This window comes from Tupaia chinensis, unplaced genomic scaffold (genome assembly GCF_000334495.1).
Source record: "Tupaia chinensis unplaced genomic scaffold, TupChi_1.0 Scaffold000098_3, whole genome shotgun sequence".
In the NCBI taxonomy this organism is placed as follows: Eukaryota; Metazoa; Chordata; class Mammalia; order Scandentia; family Tupaiidae; genus Tupaia; species Tupaia belangeri.
In genome coordinates, this window is record NW_006159562.1 from 1350403 (window position 1) to 1372153 (window position 21751).

Here is a 21751-nt window from a genome sequence, read left to right on the forward strand (position 1 = left end):
TTCCTCTCTCCTTCATTCTCTCTCTCTCTTTCTTGCCCATAGGCAAGAAAATATAAGCCCAGCTATGGCTTCCTCTCCTGCCTCCTGGCCCACTCCCACTGCTCTGCACTATCTGTAATTAACATACGGTAGAGTACAAGGATTCAGTTGAGGGCTTTGGAACTACTTCTGGGTTGAGATCCTGTTGCAGTCACTTTCCAGCTTTGGTGACCTTGTCCAAGGTGTTTAAGTGTTCTGTTGCCTCCTAAGAGAATGGGGGTAACAACAAGACCCTCCTCAAGGGGTTGCTGTGAGGAGCAAATTATTCAACACACATTATGCATTTATAGCAGTGTCTGGCACCATAGATGTGCACAATAAATGTTGTCATGTGATGATAAGAGACAACAGGGCGGACAGCCAGGCTGATGATCTTCTCTTGGGTCTGTGAATTAAGTGGAGCTCTGTAACTCACCTAAATGAAGTTGGAAGAAGGGGAAGAAAATATAGTCAAACTTCTTTTTTTACCTGTATAGTGCAGTCACTCACTGACTGGCACATACTCATTAAGCAACTACTGTGTATGGAGTAGTGGTTCTCCAAGTGTGGACCCCAGCTATGCAGCAGAACCACCCGGGACCTGTTAGGAATGCCAATTCTCACTACGCTTAACTCCAATCACTCTCCCCAAGCTAAGTCAGAAATTCCAAGGCTGGCCCAAGCAAGCTGTGCTTTAACCAGTCCCCCCAGATGTGTCTGATGTGCTCAAATGTGATAACTGCCGCCTACATTTGAGTCACTGCCTACTTTATAGTCTCTCTGCTGGGCACTGAGCATATACATGTGAGTAAGCCTGTCCAGTGTCCCCATTTTTTTCAGAGATATAGCCTTCTGGGAGACACAAATTTGTAAACAAGAACAGCCAAGGATTCTGAAAGGTCTGATAAGTGCACAGAGGACAGTGGTTCACAGCAGAGGAAGTGGCCAATTCAGCATGTGGGGAAGAGGATTTAGAAAGAATTCCTAAAAAAGTAAAGCTTAAACTGAGACTCAGAAAAAGACTGTGGGGCCAAGGACCCAACCTACACAGGCAGCCACGTGAGATCCAGCTACCCTAGTCACCACCAGCTGACCCAAACCTTAACATTTTTTTTTTTTTTTTTTTTTGAGGGGTTTTTGCTATAAGGTGCATGTGCTTGACAGAGAGACAGAAAGTGAGAAATTACCCCCTGGGGGGAAGGCCATGCCACAATCTCTTCTCCTCTACTCTCCTTCTAGGATTCTGGGCATGCACGCATACATGCCTGGCATGTTTCAAATCACTTGGTCTGGGACTTGAACTGCAGTTGGCTAAGTGGGAGTCCAGCACCTTAACTCCTACACCACCTGCTGGACCCCAGACCTTAGATTTTTTTTTTAAGAATTGTTTATTTAGTTTTGTTTATTATTATTATTTTTAAATTTAACCAGAGAGAGAAAGGGAAAGTGAGAAAGCAAGCCACCAGATCCAGCACTAGAACTTCTTTTTTTTTGTTATGTTTTTTCTCTTCTTTCTTTTTTTTTTATTTAAAACAAATTTTTTTAAATTTTATTTTAAAAAGCAGCTCCCAGGAGAAGGGGTTGGGGGGCTGCCAGATAACATAGCAGCTAATGTTGCTAGACTCCCATATGGCCGACAGCAGTTCAAGCCCTGGATCTGGTGGCTTCAAAATCATGCCAGGCATGTGTGCGTGTGTGCCCAAGATCCCAGGAGGAAAATGGAAGAGAAGAGATTGCAGCATGGCCATCACACCCTGGGGAGTGCTTTCTTATTTTCTCTCACTGTGTCTGTCTCTCTCTCCAGTGAGTGCACATATCCTAAGACAAAAAAAAAAAAACTCTTAAAAAAAAAAAAAAAAGGAAGAACCATTTGTGTTTGGTCCACTACTGTATCCCTAGAGCTTGGAACACACTTCTGACACACAGGGAGCACACAGGAACTATCTGAATGATTGAACACAAAAGTCCTAAATTCCCACATACTGAACTTTCATGAATCATTTCTTTCCAATGTAAGATATTAAAATCAACCAACCAACCTAATTGTGGGTTTTCTACTTTAGACTACTATATTCCTCCAAGAAATTAGTCAATGCTCAGATCGTTTGCTTTGCATGCTGTGTTTTAAGGCATGGGTTGGCAAAATGAAACATAATACCTCTTAACCTGGCAGGATATCTCAGTGAAGTGCTTGTTTGATACAAGCACATTCTGAACTTGCAGACTTGACCTGCAAATTATTGATGTTCTTATAAACACATTGCTCTTTACAATAGAAACCCTAACAGCTTCCTCATTAAAATATGAAGAACCAGCTATCCCAGGCAGCATCTTTCCTTCGGCTTTAGTTAAGATCAGCTCTGCACACAAGATGACTGGACTTTTCTGGTTACGGCCTCACATGCTGTCCTGTGCCAGATGCTCGTTCTTCTTTCTTCTGCGTGCCAGGGCATACTTCGCAGCATGAGAAACTTCCCCAAGGGCATCTCTGCGTCTTCACACTGACCACAGCGACAGGTCTGGTGGCCGATGAAAAGAAAAGACCTATGCCAAATTAGACTCCAGTCCTATAGTCTCCCTCCTTTCCAAGCCACTTCTAAGGGAGCCATCCTGTGGGATTTCTCCCCCAGCATCCCTGCTGCACCTTGTCTGGCTTTGTGGACCCAGTTAATTACTTCTCTGGCTGGCCGGCTCTGCCTCTGATCTGACAGAACCTTGTAGGAGGGCTGCTCCAACCTGTGTTTCTAGTCAAGTAGATCAGAGATCATGGGTGTTTTAGAACCTCAGTCCCAACTCCCAGGCCATGGACCAGGACCAGTTCTCGGCTTGTTAACTGGGCCGCACAGCAGGACATGAGTGGCAGGCGAGTGAGTGAAGCGTCATCTGTATTTACAGCCACTCCCCATTGCTCGCATTACTGCCCAAGCTCCACCTTCTGTCAGATCAGTGAAGGCATCAGATTCTCATAGGAGCACAAACCCTGCTGTGAACTACACATGCAAGGGATCTCAGTTGTGCACCCTCATAAACTATCCCACCCCTATCTGTGAAAAAATTGTTTTCCACAAAACTGGTTCCTGGTTCAAAAAGACTGGAAACTGGTTATAGAGGACAGAAGGAGTTTGGAGATCACAGTAGCCTCCTCAGTCCTCAACCTAGAGCCTTATTTCACTCTCCTCCACACCAATGGTCTGTAATGTGACAGATGAAAAAATTAAAATACGTAATTGTGAAATGATGATTTTTTGTTTACATATAATCAGTGTTTATCTTTGTGGGCTGCAGTATACTTTTTAAAGGTATACATACAGTGAAATACATAATGTTTTTCTTTTCTACTGAAGTCGAGGTGGGTTTTCTTTATTTTTATGGGCTTACAAAGGAAATACATGGGGTCTTCAAAAGGTTCATGGAAAATACATATCATGAAAAAATGATGCATAGTGTTAAAAATTATTTGTGCTAAAATAAACTTGTATTTTAATTCAAAATTTCCATGATTTTTTTGAAGTCCCCTTATATAACTTTGATATGTTTATTCATTAAACGTTTTTTAATTTGCTAGAGAACATATGTGCTTGGAGGAGAGAGACAGAAAGAGCATGAGAGATAAATCACCCTCCTTGGGAAATGGTCATGCCTCAATCCCTTTTCTTCCATTTCTTCTCTCAGGAGTTTGGGCATGCATACACACATCTGACATGTTTTCAAGCAGCTGGGTCTGAGATTTGAACTGCAATTGACCATGTGGGACCTAGCCACTTTAACCACAATGCCACTGGCTGGCCCTAAACATTTTAAAATACATTAATAGAGTTGAAAAGAAAAGAAACAGGAGCCAGACCATTCATTAGATTTTGGCAGGAACTCACCTTTCACATGATGAATAACTGAATCCCACTGTCTCTGCCAACATTGTAAACATTTTGAATACAGAGCACCAAGCTGGTGTTTCTTGAACTTGAAAACTTTGTTCTTTGAAGTTTCTTTTTCTATTCACTTAGTGCCTTGATTTCTCTGTACATTATATTTTTTTCTTTATTTCAGTCCTTGCACCAGGAATATCCTTAGGTTTAATATTTGTGGAGAGAATGTATTTGTTAAGCACCTTTTTCTTCAAAGACACAGTTGCTCTATAGTAGAGGGAATTATTAACTTTTAATACTTTGGTTTTGCAACACAAGAAACCTCTAACAGCCACATAATGTTTACACACCAGGAATCCTGTTCGTTTTTCACTAGTTTCACTTTTTTTTTTTTTTTGCCCAATTCTTCATTTCTTTAGTTTTTATTGATTACAGAGGAAAAGGATTAAGGACTACAACTTTTATGGGTTAAGTTGCCTGCCACAGGCCAACCATTTATCAAATGAATGCAGAGCCACCAAGGGGCAAGACATACATTTGTGGCATCATTTTGACTACACGCTGAAAGGGGGTAAAGGAAGGACGGAAGGAAGGACGGAAGGAAGGAAGGAAGGAAGGAAGGAAGGAAGGAAGGAAGGAAGGAAGGGAGGAAGGAAGGGAGGGAGGGAGGGAGGGAGGGGGAGGAAGGGGTGAAGAAGAAAAGAAAAATTTAACAGCTTATTTGATTTTAAATTTAGAAAATTAGAGATAACTTCATTTACTCTTTGTAAATAGCGATCAAACTTCTGGTGCATAGGAGAGAATTTACTTATTGTATTATTTAATTGACAACGATGTTTGATAACTGGTTCAAAGTGATTCCAACTTTCTTGTTTTACAGCTTGGTTCATCTTCTTCTGTGCCTTTTTCATCAATTTTTTCTCAGCTTTTTATGACTGTGGTGGTTCCTCTTATTATCGGACAGGTAAGGTTCCCAATTTTATCTTATTATTTTTATAGATCAAATTTTGAATTCTTAAGTGACATCAGAGCAATTGAGAGAAAGGCTATTCAGAGGGAGGAGACAAATGAAACTATCAAACTATGAAAATATGAGGTTTCATGATCACCATATTCTCATCTTTTCAAAATTAATATCAGTCTGCTTTGTAGTAAGCTGTACAAGAAGACTTCAGAAAATTTATGGAAAATGTAATTAAAGTACACATTGATTTTGGTGCAAAGAAGTTTTGAAATACCAACATGTTTTTCCATAATAAGCATCTTTCCTGGACTTTTTAAAGACCCCCCCCTTCTTCATAGGGTCCCCTACATGGAATTTTTTTTATTAATTCAATCACTGTATATCATTACAACTTATAAAGTGAATTTTCCCAGCATGAATACACTGTATGTGAGTCCAGTTAAAGATATTATCAACAACCGATCATTTTTCACTTGTGTGTCCCTTAAATGTTTATTGATTTTTTTTTTCTTTTTTTTTTTTTTTGGAGAGATTTTCACTGTAGGGCGCGTGCGCTCGCCAGACAGACAGAGAGAGACAAAGAGACAGAAAGCGAGAAATCACCCCCCAGGGGGGATGGTCACGCCGCAATCCCTTCTCCTCCATTCTCCTCTCGGGATCTAGGGCACGCACGCACACGCGCCCGGCGTGAGTTTTAAGCCACAGGGTCCGGGACCCGAACCGCGGTTGACTACATGGGGATCCAGCGACATAGCCATTACGCTAACTGCTGGTTCCCAAATGTTTATTGATTTTAAAAGTTTATTAGCTCTTCTTTGTAGCTACGAAGCAATCTTGAGAATATCTAGTAAATCTTGACCTTATTCTGCAACTTCTGATAAAGTCACAGCATTTATGACCGTTGTTGGGACCAGCATCTGGCTTTGGTTGACTTCATAGACTTCCAACAGCAGTTCTCTTTGCGATTATGTAACCGATAAAAACAAATATTTAATCCAATTATCTCTTAAAATGGGACCTGATAAGATTTAGTTTTCCTTTCTCATTCTTATTTAACTGTACTAATAGAAGTTCTTATTTTAACTTCTTCTAACAAGTTAATAATAAGCATATAGTTGAACTATACGCATATGATTTTTTTTCTTTTAAATCATAGAAAACTAAATGAGTAAGTCTGAGGAAAACAATATATGAGGATGATTAAGAACTCAGACTTTAGCTTAAAAGCAGTTAGAGTCTAGACGTAATTCTACTTTTTATTTATTTATTTTTCTAAGAGAGATGTTTGCTATAGGGCGTGTGTACTCACCCGAGAGACAGACAGAGACAGACAGAGAGACTGAGAAATCATCCCCAGGGGAGATGGCCACACCACACTCCCTTCTCCTCCATTCTCCTCTGAGGATTTTGCGTACTCATGCACATGCACCTCGAGTGAGTTTCAAGTCACCGTTCTAGGACTTGAACTGAGGTCGGCCACAACCACCATGCCACCTGCTGACCCCAGTTCTACCTTTTATTTGTTGTATGGTCTTGACAAGTCATTAGATCTCCAATTTATTAACTATTATGAAAATAGTATCTGCCTTAAAGGGGTGTGAGGGCTAAATGAAATGTGCATACATATGAAATTCTATGCAGAGACCCTGGTGCATACCCTGTAGCTTTTATCACTGTCATCACCATCATCACCCTCATCAAATTCTCTGCAAACACTAAACTGTAAGCAACTCTGACATACCAACCATAAAATGATGTATGTATGAACATACAACATTAATGTGATGTCTTGGGTTCTGTGGGCAATAAACTCTGAGTAGAAGCTTCTATGCAGGAGGTTTTCTCAGGAGTACTGAATACCCTTGGAATCAACACCTCTGGGGAGTGAAGACAGGCAGCTAGGTGGGCCAGCCTGTGGCACAGTGGTTAAAGTGGTTGGATCCCGTACGACTATCAGTGTGGTTCATGTCCCGTACCCAGTGGCTTGAAAAATGCCAGACACTGGGACCAAAAGATGGCATAGCCATTACATTGCTGGGCTCCCACATGGCCAACCGTGGTTTGAGTTCCAGGCCCAGTGACTTAAAACTCATGCCGGGTGCATATGCATGAGTGCCCAAGATCCCAGGAGGAAAATGTAGGAGAGGGGATTACAGCATGGCCATCCCCCCTGGGGGGATATCTCATTTTCTCTTTCACTGTCTCTCTGTCTGTTTCATAGGGTCCCCTACATGGAATTTTTTTTATTAATTCAATCACTGTATATCATTACAACTTATAAAGTGAATTTTCCCAGCATGAATACACTGTATGTGAGTCCAGTTAAAGATATTATCAACAACCGATCATTTTTCACTTGTGTGTCCCTTAAATGTTTATTGATTTTTTTTTTCTTTTTTTTTTTTTTTGAAGAGATTTTCACTGTAGGGCGCGTGCGCTCGCCAGACAGACAGAGAGAGACAAAGAGACAGAAAGCGAGAAATCACCCCCCAGGGGGGATGGTCACGCCGCAATCCCTTCTCCTCCATTCTCCTCTCGGGATCTTGGGCACGCACGCACACGCGCCCGGCGTGAGTTTTAAGCCACAGGGTCCGGGACCCGAACCGCGGTTGACTACATGGGGATCCAGCGACATAGCCATTACGCTAACTGCTGGTTCCCAAATGTTTATTGATTTTAAAAGTTTATTAGCTCTTCTTTGTAGCTACGAAGCAATCTTGAGAATATCTAGTAAATCTTGACCTTATTCTGCAACTTCTGATAAAGTCACAGCATTTATGACCGTTGTTGGGACCAGCATCTGGCTTTGGTTGACTTCATAGACTTCCAACAGCAGTTCTCTTTGCGATTATGTAACCGATAAAAACAAATATTTAATCCAATTATCTCTTAAAATGGGACCTGATAAGATTTAGTTTTCCTTTCTCATTCTTATTTAACTGTACTAATAGAAGTTCTTATTTTAACTTCTTCTAACAAGTTAATAATAAGCATATAGTTGAACTATACGCATATGATTTTTTTTCTTTTAAATCATAGAAAACTAAATGAGTAAGTCTGAGGAAAACAATATATGAGGATGATTAAGAACTCAGACTTTAGCTTAAAAGCAGTTAGAGTCTAGACGTAATTCTACTTTTTATTTATTTATTTTTCTAAGAGAGATGTTTGCTATAGGGCGTGTGTACTCACCGGAGAGACAGACAGAGACAGACAGAGAGACTGAGAAATCATCCCCAGGGGAGATGGCCACACCACACTCCCTTCTCCTCCATTCTCCTCTGAGGATTTTGCGTACTCATGCACATGCACCTCGAGTGAGTTTCAAGTCACCGTTCTAGGACTTGAACTGAGGTCGGCCACAACCACCATGCCACCTGCTGACCCCAGTTCTACCTTTTATTTGTTGTATGGTCTTGACAAGTCATTAGATCTCCAATTTATTAACTATTATGAAAATAGTATCTGCCTTAAAGGGGTGTGAGGGCTAAATGAAATGTGCATACATATGAAATTCTATGCAGAGACCCTGGTGCATACCCTGTAGCTTTTATCACTGTCATCACCATCATCACCCTCATCAAATTCTCTGCAAACACTAAACTGTAAGCAACTCTGACATACCAACCATAAAATGATGTATGTATGAACATACAACATTAATGTGATGTCTTGGGTTCTGTGGGCAATAAACTCTGAGTAGAAGCTTCTATGCAGGAGGTTTTCTCAGGAGTACTGAATACCCTTGGAATCAACACCTCTGGGGAGTGAAGACAGGCAGCTAGGTGGGCCAGCCTGTGGCACAGTGGTTAAAGTGGTTGGATCCCGTACGACTATCAGTGTGGTTCATGTCCCGTACCCAGTGGCTTGAAAAATGCCAGACACTGGGACCAAAAGATGGCATAGCCATTACATTGCTGGGCTCCCACATGGCCAACCGTGGTTTGAGTTCCAGGCCCAGTGACTTAAAACTCATGCCGGGTGCATATGCATGAGTGCCCAAGATCCCAGGAGGAAAATGTAGGAGAGGGGATTACAGCATGGCCATCCCCCCTGGGGGGATATCTCATTTTCTCTTTCACTGTCTCTCTGTCTGTCTCCGGCAATCACACACACCCTAAGGTAAAAACCTCTACAAAGAAAAGAAAAGATAAACTCTGGGCACGTGTGCGTGTGTGCCCAAAATCCTGAAAGGAGGGAGAAATGGAGGAGAACAGATTGAGGTATTACCACTCCCTATACAGGGTGCTTTCTCACCTTCCCTTTGCCCTCCCTCCCCCTGCCATCCTAGGCAATTGTGTGCATCCATCTGGGCAAAAATCAACCAAGAAAAATCAAATGGGGATGATGTAGTCCCAGCAAAGACCTCAGCAGATCCACGGAGGCTCTGAGCTAGGATGACCCCTCAGAGTTGTGCTGCCTGAAGGCTGAGTGTACTCTGGCACTGAACACCCATAGGATTCTGGCCTCTCTCCCCACAGTGAGGGAGTGACCTTAAGTCAGTGCTCCTTTAGGCTGAGGGCAAGTCCCAAAGAGGAGATTCAAAAGTGATACTTGGGCTGGCAAGTGGTGTGGTGGTTAAGGGCTCTGGACTTCCACATGGCCGACCACGGTTCGAGTCACAGACCTGGCAGCTTGCTTTCACACTTTCTCTCTCTCTCTCTCTCTCTCTCTCTCTCTCTCTCTCTGTGTCCCTCTCTGGTTAAATTTAAATAAATAAATAAAGTTAAATGAAATAATTCTTAAAAAAAAGAAAAAGTGATACTTGAAAAAAAAAATAATTCCCTCAAGCTGTGGGAATAAATATCTCATTCCTGAGGGAATGGACCTGTGGGGTGGGGGGGAGACCCAGCAGCACTTATAACCTAAGCAGTATATTTTTTTATTTAATATTTTATATACTTTTAAAAAACGGTTTATTTTCTTTCTTTCATGAGAATACAGACATGCATAGGATAGAGAGACAGGCACCCTCCATAGGGTCTCATCATGCTGTGACTCCCTTCCCTCGGCTCTGCAGCTAGTCAGGCTCTTGGGCACATGCCCAGTGAATTTCAAGTCATCTTGGGGTCCAAACCCACAGTAGATCACGAGGCTTCAAGTACTGCAGAACAGTACTGAGACCGGGCTTAATTTTAATTTTATTCTTAGAAAACAGACTAAATTTTGCATAAAAGGGAAGAGTTTAAACGCACTTAAAAAGTCCTATTTTGGGGCCAGCAGGTGGCATGGTAGTTAAGGCAACTGGACTCCCACATAGCTGACCATGGTTCGAGTCTCAGACCTGGTAGCTTGCTTTCTCACTTTCCTTCTCACTCATTGTCTCTCTCTGCTCAACTTCAATAATAATAATAACAATAATAATAATAATAATAATAAAACAATGGCCATGAATAAAGTTAAATAAAATAATTCTTTTTTAAAATAGTTTTATTTAGGGGCCAGCAGGTGATATGGTGCTTAAGGCACTCAGCTCCTGCATGGTGACCGTGGTTCAAGTCCAGGACCTGACAGCTTGAAAAACACACCGGGCGTGTGTGCGTGTGCCCAAAATGCTGAGAAGAGAATGGAGGACACGAAATTACAGCATGACAATCCCCCCTGGTGGGTGATTTCTCGCTTCTGTCTCTCTGTCTCTCTGTCTCTCTGGCAAGCACATGCGCCCTGCAGCAAAAAATCACTCTAAAAAAATAATACATAAATAAGATATGACTTCAACCACGTAGGCCCCCCCAAAAATCTTTGTCTGAATCATTCCATTTTTTAATGTACAGGGTTATATAACTTCAGTAATTGAAAGAGTATTTATTCCGAGAGAATCATGAATTATTAAATTGCTCATTCTTAATGCACCCGGTAGTTAAGTAGTCAGTAAATTATAAAGTAATAAATGTAATCAACACTTTTTTTTTTTTAGGGTACTAGTTTTTGGAAAATAGATGATTTAGAATTTTCGTGGAAAATAAAATAAGGCTCACTCTCATCGCCCTCGTTGCTCTAGTCTCGGCCACCTACTCCTGTCATCACATCCTTGCAGGGCCTTTGCGTACAGGTGCAGAGATTGTTCAGTGTACAACCACGTCACCTCTCAGAGAAAGGTACTTAAGCATCTTAGATTTTCTTATTTGTTACTAGACATTCTTTGGTAGGAGGAAATAAAATACATTAAGTGAAGGAGTCCTTTTTTTTTTTTTTTTTTTTTTTTTTTACATTTTTGCCATAGGGAGTGTGTACTCATTGGAGAAGGACAGACAGAGAGAAAATGAGAAATTGTCTTCCAGGGAGGATGACCACACCACGATCCCTTCTCCTCCATTTTTCTGTGGGGACTTTAGGCACACACACACGTTTGTTGGTATGTTTTCCAAGCCACCGGGACCAGGATTTGAATTACAGAGTTAGCCATCTGGGATCCAGCTGCCTTAACCACCACTCTACCTGCTGATCCCAAGAGATTCCATTTTCTGTTGCATACCAAAGTGCCTTAGGGCGGGTAGAAGCCTGTTTCATCTTGATGGTCAATTTCAGGCAGCCAGCTTTCTAACCACACCTCCTCACCTTCTTAGCTCCTGTGTCCAGTAACTCCTCTGCTTTGTCAAGCTCCCAATCAATTGACCCTAGGACTTTCTTTCTTTTCTTTTTAAGAATTGTTTAATTTTATTTATTCATTCATTTACTTTAATTTTACCAGAGAAAGTTATACAGAGAGAGAGGGAAGAAAGGAAGGAAAGTGAGAAAGCAAGCCACCAGGTCCAGGACTCGAACCACGGTCAGCCATGTGGGAGTGTCCAGTGCCTTAACCACCACGCCACCTGCTGGCCCCAACCCTAGTGCTTTCTATCAATTACCATTTCTGCACCTTTACTTTCCTTCTTACCCAGTTCAGATTCCACAGTTTATCATTATAGCCCCTTCTTTGCTGATAGTCTCAACTGGAACTTCACCCTGTCCTCCTTTCTTGTAAATACTCAAAAAGGCCTGATTCTGGTTAAACCCGACTGCCTATTCCATGCATGCCACTGAATATATTTTCCTTAATATTTTAGGGATGATAAAACATTATGATTGATATTTTCAAGCCACCAGATCCAGTTACTGAGAGTGAATTTTATTTGTCTATGTTTTCCCCAGCCAGTCCTTCCAGTATGGGCTGATACTGGTATGATGTGGGGTTAAGTTTGGTCTTTCTCCTTGTCCGACAACGCACCCAACTTCCAGGCTTCACTTTGTTTGTACAGGCCTCTCTATTGATATCATAGTCAGGAGACTGCTGCTTCTATTAATTCTAGAAAGAAAGCAAATGTGGGAGCTGGCGAGTAGCATGGTGGTTAGGATACTGGACTCCCACATGGCCGACCATGGTTTGAATCCTAGACCTGGTGGCTTGCTTTCTCATTTATTTATTTATTTATTTATTTATTTATTTATTTATTTGAGAGGTTTTTCACTATAGGGCGCGTGCGCTCCCCTGCTTTCTCACTTTCATGCTCTCTCTCTCTCTCTCTCTCTCTCTCTCACTCTGATCACATTAAAATAAATAAATAAAGTTCAATAAAATTTTTTAACAGAAAGAGAAATCAAACGTCTGCCCTTGGGGCCAGCAGGTGGTGTGATGGTCAAGGCACTAGACTCCCACGTGGCTGACTCCAATTCAAATCTCAGACCTGGCAGCTTGAAACTTACATTGGGCTTGTGTGCATGTATGCGTGCACGCATGCCCAAAATGTCAAGAGGAGAATGGAGGAGAAGGGACTGTGGCATGGTCATTCCCCTGGGGGGCAATTTCACGCTTTCTGTCTCTCTGGCAAGTACAAATGCCTTATCACAAAAAAACTCTAAAAAAAAGTCCTTATAGCATTTCTTTCCCTTTTATGACAAACCCTTTTAATACATTTAAGTGCTTGTGATGAATACTTATTTCATGTATTATATTTAAGAGCAATTTATGAATAAATGTTAAGGAAATAGAATTTCTGTCACCTTTTGTTTTCCGTCACCCTTTTGAGTATTTTTCAAAGCAGCACACTAAAACCCACTTTTCCCTTATGAATTAATAATAAAAAGTGTTTCTATACATTATTGTTCATGTATTGTCTGGTCTTCCCACTAGCGTTTTGTTTCCCAGTTTGAGATGGGCTCTTCATGCTAAACAGTCTCCAGCTAGAACTGAGGTTAGTGCTATTAATACTAGTGAAGTTTAGCATTTAGAAAATTATATTAGATATGAACTGTTTTTACCTGAATTTAAAAAAAAAAAAGGTTTTTGCTTTAGGGCATGTGCACTTGCCAGAGAAAGAGACAGACAGAGACAGTGAGAGGGAAAGTGAGAAATCACCCCCCAAGGGGTACAACCATGCCATAATCCCTTCTCCTCCATTCTCCTCCAGTTTCCCCCCAGGATCTTGGGCATGCATGCACACACGCCCAGAGTGATTTTCAAGCTACCAGTTCCAAGATTTGAACCGTGGTCAGCCTTGTGGGAGTCCAGCAATGAAACCACTGTGCCATCTGCTGGTCCCCACCTGAATTGTTTTGAGAGAAAAGTAACTATTACTGTATGCAGTGAGATATACTGATAGTGTTTTCATAGAAATATCACCAAAATGAGACCTGGGAGTAAGAATAGTGATCCATGGGGGCCAGCATGTGGCGTAGTGGTTAAGGCACTGGACTCCCACGTAGCCAACTGCAGTTCGAGTCTTGGATCTGACTGTTTGAAACTCACACCAAGTGTGTGTGTGTGTGTGTGTGTGTGTGTGTATGCATGCCCAAAATCCTAACAAGAGAATGGAGAAGGTGTTGTGACTTGCCACCCCCCAGGGGGTGATTTCTCACTTTCTGTCTCTATCTCTCTGGCAAGTGCACACACCCTATAGCAAAAATCTCTCAAAAGAAAAAAAAAAGAGATAGAAAAGAAAAGTGATCATGTGATCATGTTGGAACCAGATGGTAGTGCAGAAGTAATGTAACTGGGCCCACATGAGAAGGTCCTGGGTTCATATCCTGGTCACTCCCTACACAGGCCAGGTGCATGTGTGCCCTGATCCAGGCTGGCTGGGGCTAGGGGTGCATAGCAGTTTGGGGACCTGTTGAGATCCCTGTCTCTATTTCTCTGAGTTTCTCTGTCTCTTTCTTTCTCTGTCTTTTTTTTTTTTTTTTTAGTTTATAAAAAAAATAAAAGGAACAATTATCTTTTACTATGTGCAGGCCAGGGTTCTAAAGCATTTTGTATTTATTTAGCTACTTAATCCTTATTACAACTATTATACCCATCTTACAGATGAGACACAAGGATGTTAAGGAATTTGCTCAAGATCAGAATGTAAGGGGACAGGATTCAGTCGGGCACATTGTGGCTCCCAACTCTGCATCCTTACCCACTGTGCTAGGTTCCTGCAGCAAATAGAAGGCTTTCTCCTACTAATCCACCTGACTGGCTTTTATTATGATTAATTTATTTATTTTAGGTTTTGCCATAGGGCTTGTGTGCTCACCAGAGAGAGACAGAGAAACAGAAAGTGAGAAATCACCCCCCCTCCCCAAGGGAGGATGGCCATGCTGCAATCCCTTCTCCATTCTCCTCCTGGGATTTTGGACACACACACACACACACACACACACACACACACACACACACACATGCTTGGTATAATTTTCAGGCTGCCAGGTCCGGGACTTGAACTGTGATTGGCCATGAGGGAATCAGTGCCTTAACCACAATGCTACCTGCTAGCCCCCTGACTGACTTTTTATTATATTATACAGGTTTGGGCTTTCTGTGCCTCCATTTTCAACTGTAAGCCTAGCAGGGTGATATCTGCATAACCTTTCTCATAAGAATAAAATGAAGTAATAAAGAGAAAGAATTTTCAAAAGTTAAATAGAATAGCAGGTATTTATTGTACCCATTTACTATTATCATTTATACTTTTTTAAATTATTTTGAATCTACCCAATATTTAATTAAAATATTTTGAAGAGGTACCAGCAGGTGGTGTGGTGGTTAAAGATGCTAAACTCCCACATGGCCGACCACAGTTCAAGTCCTGGACCTGGCAGCTTGCTTTCTCACTTCCTCTCTTTCTCCCTCATTGCTCAAGTTAAAATGAAGTAGAACTAAAATATGTTTTGAAAAGACATATTTTCTTCATTAAATGGTCTTAGCACCTTTGTTAAAAAACAAAACAATACAAAACAAAAAACACACCTGGCCCATGTGCCTATGTGCCCCACATCTGGAGAGAATAATAGAGGAGAGGGACTTAGTTATAGTCACCCACACACACACCCTGGGGAGGTATTCCTCACTTTCCTTTCTCTCCCCCTGCTATCTCTCTCTAGCAAGCATGTATGCCCTGTAGCAAACTAAAAGACTCTGAGGAAGGACATTAAGGAGAAAGAGAGAGAGGCAAAGCATTTATGAGACAAAGAAATGGGTTATTATCTGTTGAAGGTAACTTTATAGTACTGTCAACTAGACTGGTAAGAAGTGTACACATGTTGGCATATTTACTTTGCAAGCTAAATAACATGATTGAACATATAGAAAATTGAAATAAAATAAAAAATAAATTTAAAAAAGAATCAACACTTTAAAAATAAAAAATAAAATTAATTTAAAAATAAATGAACGAATAAAGTTAGATAGACTAGTTCTTTAAAAATTATTTTGAAGAAATGTGTTATGTTCATTGGATTTCATTTTCTATCCATGACTATACATTTCGACAGGATAATAATAAAGAAACAACACACCTTACGAAAATACACGGATCAGTGGAATACAGGATAAAAACCGAAGAAGCAATCTGAAGCCACCTTAAAGAGAAATCAATTTTAAAATTCACACTGAGCATGAAAAGTTACCCATCATATATCCCCACTCAATAATCAATTTATACATGTAAAGACAGTAAAATAAAAAGCAAGGAAATAGCCTGGCCAAAAAAAAAAGAAAAAAGAAAAAGTAAATTAAAATGATAAATAGTATCCTTCACAGTTATCTTAGCAGATCAGCATCCTTCACCTAAGACGTGTCGCTTTTACATCTTTACAACTTGGAAGTCATGCTGTCATTGTGATGTGGCTCGGCTTATCAGAAGTACAAGTCAATTTTACGTTTCCTGTCAGCATTTCCTGGTACTTAATTTAAAATAAAGAAAATAAAAATGTCAAGAGCTGAACAGTAGCTCATTGGTAAAATGTGACAGACACTCTGCAAGGCCGACCTCCATGGGAAGGTTCTGGGTTTGTGCCCAGAGACCTCCCTGAATATTACCAGGCATCCATGTGCCCACGATCCTGGCCAAGCTGAGGTTAGGGGTAGACTGTAGCATCGAGACTCTGCTGGGAGTACTATCTCTCTGTCTCTCTCTCTCTCTGGCCCATGGAAGAAATAAATATACTTAAAAAGAAAAGAAAATTACAATGTTTACAGTAAGACAATGTAAAGCTTTTAAAGTAAAAAGCTTCCCATGTAAGAATTTTTTTTTCTTTCTCTATAGAGAAAAGAGAACAAGTTAATGAGGATTTGTCGATTTTTTTCTTTTAAAGATTTATTTATCATTATTATTATTATTATTATTATTATTATTATTATTATTTTAACCAGAGAGAGAGGGAAAGTGAGAAAGCAAGCTGCTGGAGAGGGGAAGTGAGAAAGCAAGCCTCCAAGCCTGAGAGTCGAACTGCAGTCGGCCATATGGGAGTCCAGCGTCCAACTACCATGGCACCTGCCATTTTGAATGCCCATTTTTCTCTGAGCCACCAAGGCAAATGACATAGTATAGATTCTAAAGAAAGATGCCACTGGCCTCATCAGAATGACTTTTCCCAATTCATCTCAATTTTTTTTCCCGAAGAGAGAATTCTAAGGCATCCATATCAGATTGTATTTATCTGTTTCTAATCAAGTGTTGTTTCCTGTAAAGTTATTAAAGGTTTTCGTAAGGCAATGAAGTTTAGAGAATTTCTAAATGACATGAACTCTTGGCAAATGGAGAAGAATGTATCGAAAGTGTAAGTGGCTGAACTAAGAGATGAGGTTTCCCAGGGTTTCTATCCAAATCTCATCTTCCAGACATGTCAACACTACAGTCATCCAGTTTTGTTTATGAAACATTTTAACACTTTTCTAGCTACACGGTGCAAAAGCAGCTACTCCACGAATTTAATTTTAAGGGAAGATGAGAAAGTGCTGTGCATCCTGGCAAGACAGAAAAGGGTTTACTTTGGAAACAGACAAAAATCACCGTCAGACTGAAAATGGTGAAAAGCAATCTGTTTTCCCCTGGAGTTGTTTCACTAGTGCTTTTGTCAAATTCCCAACTTTATAGTTATTCCTTTTATTAACATTGAGATGAAATACCCATATTAACCATTGATGTGTTTAGAAGAAAGGCATTTGGCTGAGAAGATTCCAGAATCAGGTCCCCTGTTTCTTGTTTCATTGAAAGAATCCTATTCTACTATTAGACGCAGTGCTTTGTAATGCAGAGAAAGATGACTAGGTTAACTAAGTCAGATGACTACTTATAAAGTTGACTGATGATTACAGATTTGTCGTGGTTTTTAAAATGGCTTTGACTTTCACGTTATACTTATTCATATTTCTTTGTCAGAGGAAGACAGTGGTGGAGGGGGAGGAAGGGACTGTTAGAATTGGGATCATACATTCCATAGCCTATTCCAGAGAGAGAACTTTTTCTTCTTTTAAGAAAGATTTTTGCTATAGGTCACGTGTGCTCACCAGAGAGACAGAAAGCGAGAAATCACCCTCCAGGGGTGATGGCCATGCCGCAATCCCTTCTCCTCCATTCTCCTCTTGGGATCTTGGGCACACACACACATGTGCCTGGCATGAGTTTAAGCCACTGGGTTCGGTACTCGAACCATAGCCACACAGGAGTTCAGTGATACAGCCATTATGCCATCTAGGGTTCAGGACTCGAACCACAGTCAACTACAAAAGAGTTCAGTGATGTAGCCATTATGCCATCCGCTGGTCCCAGAGAGAGAACTTGTGAGGATTTATTTTTTATGTTTATTTATTTCTCTCATGAGAGAGACAGTCTGAGAGATGGAGAAAGGGAGGCACCTCTAACAGATCTTCATCCTGAAAACCCACCCCCAGCCTCAGCCAACCAGGGTCCCGAAAGGCACACATGCATCCCTGTGTACAAGGAGACCTCAAGACACGAACCCAGGACCTTCCCATGTGGCATCAGCATTGCAGTGTGGCAGCACTGCACCACCACGGCTGGCCCACTTTTGTGCTGCTAACCATTATAAATTCAAACAAGACTGAAGGGACAGCACTGATTTAAACAGTTCCTTGAAATTTCCATTTATTTAAAGGAGTTGAGTTGTATTTAATTTGGGTCACTACCAGCTTGACACTACCAGAGTCAGTAGATTATGAAATGACCTTTTCAATGAGATCCCTCCATAGACTTTGATGACAGCTCCTTCCACAGTGACATACCTGAACAGGGGCCATCTGGATAACCCATGGCATCTCCATCTCCAGCATTACTATCCAAAGTGTGCATTCTAACATCAGCCCACAGCACTGCACAACAGAACTGCCCTTGTTTCTCTATATGTCACTCCTTTTTAAAGAAAGAAACACTCATTTTTTTGAGAGATTTTTGCTATAGGATACATGCACTCACTGGAGAGACAGAGAGACAGAGAGCAAAAAATCACCCTCCAGGAATGATGGCCATTCTGCAAAACCTTCTCCATTTTCCTCTTGGGATTTTGGGCATGCACACATACACATCCAGTGTTGAGTTTTAAGCCACTGGGTCCAGGACTTGAATTGCAGTCAGCCACATGGGAGTCCAGCACCTAAACCACACGCCTCCTGCTAGCCCCAGAAACACTAGATAATTCCGATGGTTTGTGATTACTTCTTCCCTGCCTCCAAAAATGTATTTTTTAACCCAGCTGAAACTTTAATTACGAGATTTACTTTTCAAAAAAGAAAAACAGTCAAACCTTATTTATCTGTATGTAATAAACACTATTTCATCCCCACCCCTCGTGGCCTTCAAGGTTTTGTGCCTGTACCTTGCAGCAACGGGTCAGCTTTCTGCTAAGAGTTTCTTTTCATGAACACTGTTATTTCGCTTGGTGAGTCCTCGAGGACAGTTGAAGTTGATCCAATGGCCGTTTGTTCAAAGGTTCTATTGAGAGTAGTTTATTTTGTTCTCGAGTATCTGTAAAGATAGGCTCCTTTATGAATTATGCCTTTTTAGTGACAGCACGGAAGATGACAGAGCCCCATCAGCCTTATCAGGAGAAGTTCTCTGACCTCATTATGGCTAATGGATCTGTGGTAATTCAGCCTGTTGTGAAATCTCATGTTCAATTATGCAGGATAATGAGTGACTCCAAACTTAATGTCTCAACTATTGTCCATATCATAGGGCTTGTTCAGCTTCTTTGAAAAGTGAAACAGGATTTTAAGTGGCGTGTGCACTTTTATGTCCGCATCGCCGGTATTCAGATTGCCCTGATTTCAAATATCTGATTTGAATTTTAAAATAAGAAAGGATTGTTATATAACTTTATAGTTCCCTGCGCCTTATGTAGAAAAGTTAGGGCAGGTTTATCCATTTTTTAAGTGTTAATTCTGGAATTCTAAAAGCATGCAAATGGCATTTGTCTTTGGATTCACAAAAACTCTAGATATTCAGAGTCTGAATTATTTAAACTCCCACAACACATGCACTTTTGCGTTTCAAGCATGAGTTATAATTTAATTAAAAACTTCTGGTGCATTGCTAGCATTTTAAATATTAATATGTTCCATGGATCACTTTCGATTATCTACCGTCTTGAAATTCTTGAAGATGTCAGATTTTTAAGATTCCCAAAGTTGCACTTGGAATTGTCTGTTGAGGCAAAGGGGACTCTGATAATTACACACATCCATTAGGATCAGCAGAGGAGAGAAACTTTGGGGAGGCTTAATGGGCATGTCTCAGTGACAGCTAGCAAAGAGCATTTGGCATGATTAAGGATGGATTTGAATGCAGTTGAAAATATACTCTCATTATGGACACCCAGTGGAAGTTGCACTACAAATGTTAAATTCCCCAGAAGAAGAGTGGTGTGGCAGGGAAGCTTTGAAATCCACTGTGGCCATCATCCAAATTATTCTCTCTCCTTTATGTCCTTTCTGCTGTCAGAATCACTTTGTGTTGCCCGATCCGACTCCCGACATCTTGGGGAAAAAAGGCAACCTATTGATCCATGTGTTTCAGATTGTCCGAAGATACATCAAGGATTGGCTTGAAAGAAAGAAACCTCCTTTTGGTGCTATCAGCAGCAGCGTCCTCCTCATGATCATCTACACGACGTTCTGCGACACGTTCTCCAACCCGAACATCGACCTGGATAAGTTCAGCCTTCTGCTCATCCTGTTCATAAGTGAGTCGGAAGGTGGCGTACCCTTGCTGGCCCTTGTCTCCTCAATGACAGTGTGTACCAAAGTCATGTCCGAGGTTCATCTGGTTGAAAAAGAATCCTTAGTGTCATCTTATATGTACCCAGGGCCTTGATCACGTGCATTTGTTCTTCACAAAGACAATGGTGCACTTAGGATTTCAATCTCATTTCTTTAAAGCTGTTTGCCATAGGGCTTGTGTGCTCACCAGAGAGAGAGAGACAGAAATGAGGCAGGGAAAATGAGAAATGACCCCCCACCAGGGGAAGATGGCCATGCCACAATCCCCTCTCCTCCATTTTTCTCCTGGGATTTTGGGCATGCATGAATATGCACCCAGCATGATTTTCAAGCCACTGGGTCCAGGACTAGAACAGCAGTTGGCTATGTGGGAGTTCATCCCCTTAACCACCATGCCACCTCCTGGCTCCACCTCCTTTGTTTTTTAGAGAGATACTTTTGCTGTAGGGTGCATGTGTTCACCAGAGAGGCAGAGAAACAGAAAGCAAGTAATCACCCCCCAGGAGGGATGGCCACACCGCCATCCCTTCTTCATTCTCCTCTTGGGATTTTGGGCATGTACACACACACAGCCAATATGAGTTTCAAGCCACGGAGTCCAGGACTTGAACTGTGATTGACCATGTGTAACCATTACCCCATTTGCTGGTCCCTTTCTTTCTTTTCTTTTTTTTTTTTTTTAATGTCTGATGCACCATTATTTGATTTACATAGTTGATATCAGATGAGAAAAGCCTTAATAGCTGCAAAACTCAAATGTTAAATTAGCACCTTATCGCCATTTTGGCTTATTATCATTCTACATTGATCTTACCCTTTATTGTGCTTAAAAGCAGGACTTATGACACGTACTTTTATTTTTAAAATTAATAATTGACTGCATTGGTTAACATGTGAATATTTACATGCTTTTTTAAGGAAAATATACCCAAAGTAATATCATTTCATTTTAAAAAACAACAGACTAAAAATGCAGGTAACTCAGCTAAGGCTTAGAAATCAACATTTTGTTCTACTTATCCTATAATATCAAAGACAACTTTTATTAATATTGTAATATCAAAGAATCTTTTGTTAGTAAAATCAAAATGAGTTATTCCAAAGAATGTATTAATATTATATGGAACCACATTTGTGCTGTTTGCTATAAATACTCATCATATAAACCAGTTGTTGTTTTTTTTTCAAAACTGAACAAATTAAAGAACCCAATCTTAAATCATCAAAGAGGGGTTTAGGGTTTCCCTGAGCAGTAGATACCATAGATCTTGTCTGGGGATACCATCAGTGAGCCCAGGCTAAGTCCTGCTAATTTAGATGCTGGTCAGATGAATTAATTTCTTCTTCTATATGAGTTCCTATACATTTCAGTTAAAGCTAAGCATACCAGTGAATAGGTTATACATACTGCTTTTAGAGTGCTAACTT

At 40.8% G+C, this 21751-nt stretch overlaps 1 protein-coding gene across 1 annotated transcript in view; it reads left to right on the top strand.

The window, feature by feature from the left end:
- SLC10A7 (solute carrier family 10 member 7) overlaps positions 1-21751 on the top strand; it is a 286343-nt gene that overhangs the window by 219507 nt on the left and 45085 nt on the right. Inside the window, exons 7-8 of the mRNA XM_006143458.3 lie at positions 4765-4848; positions 20121-20286. Coding sequence (XP_006143520.1) covers positions 4765-4848; positions 20121-20286 — 250 coding nt within the window. The remainder of the gene's footprint in view (positions 1-4764; positions 4849-20120; positions 20287-21751) is intronic.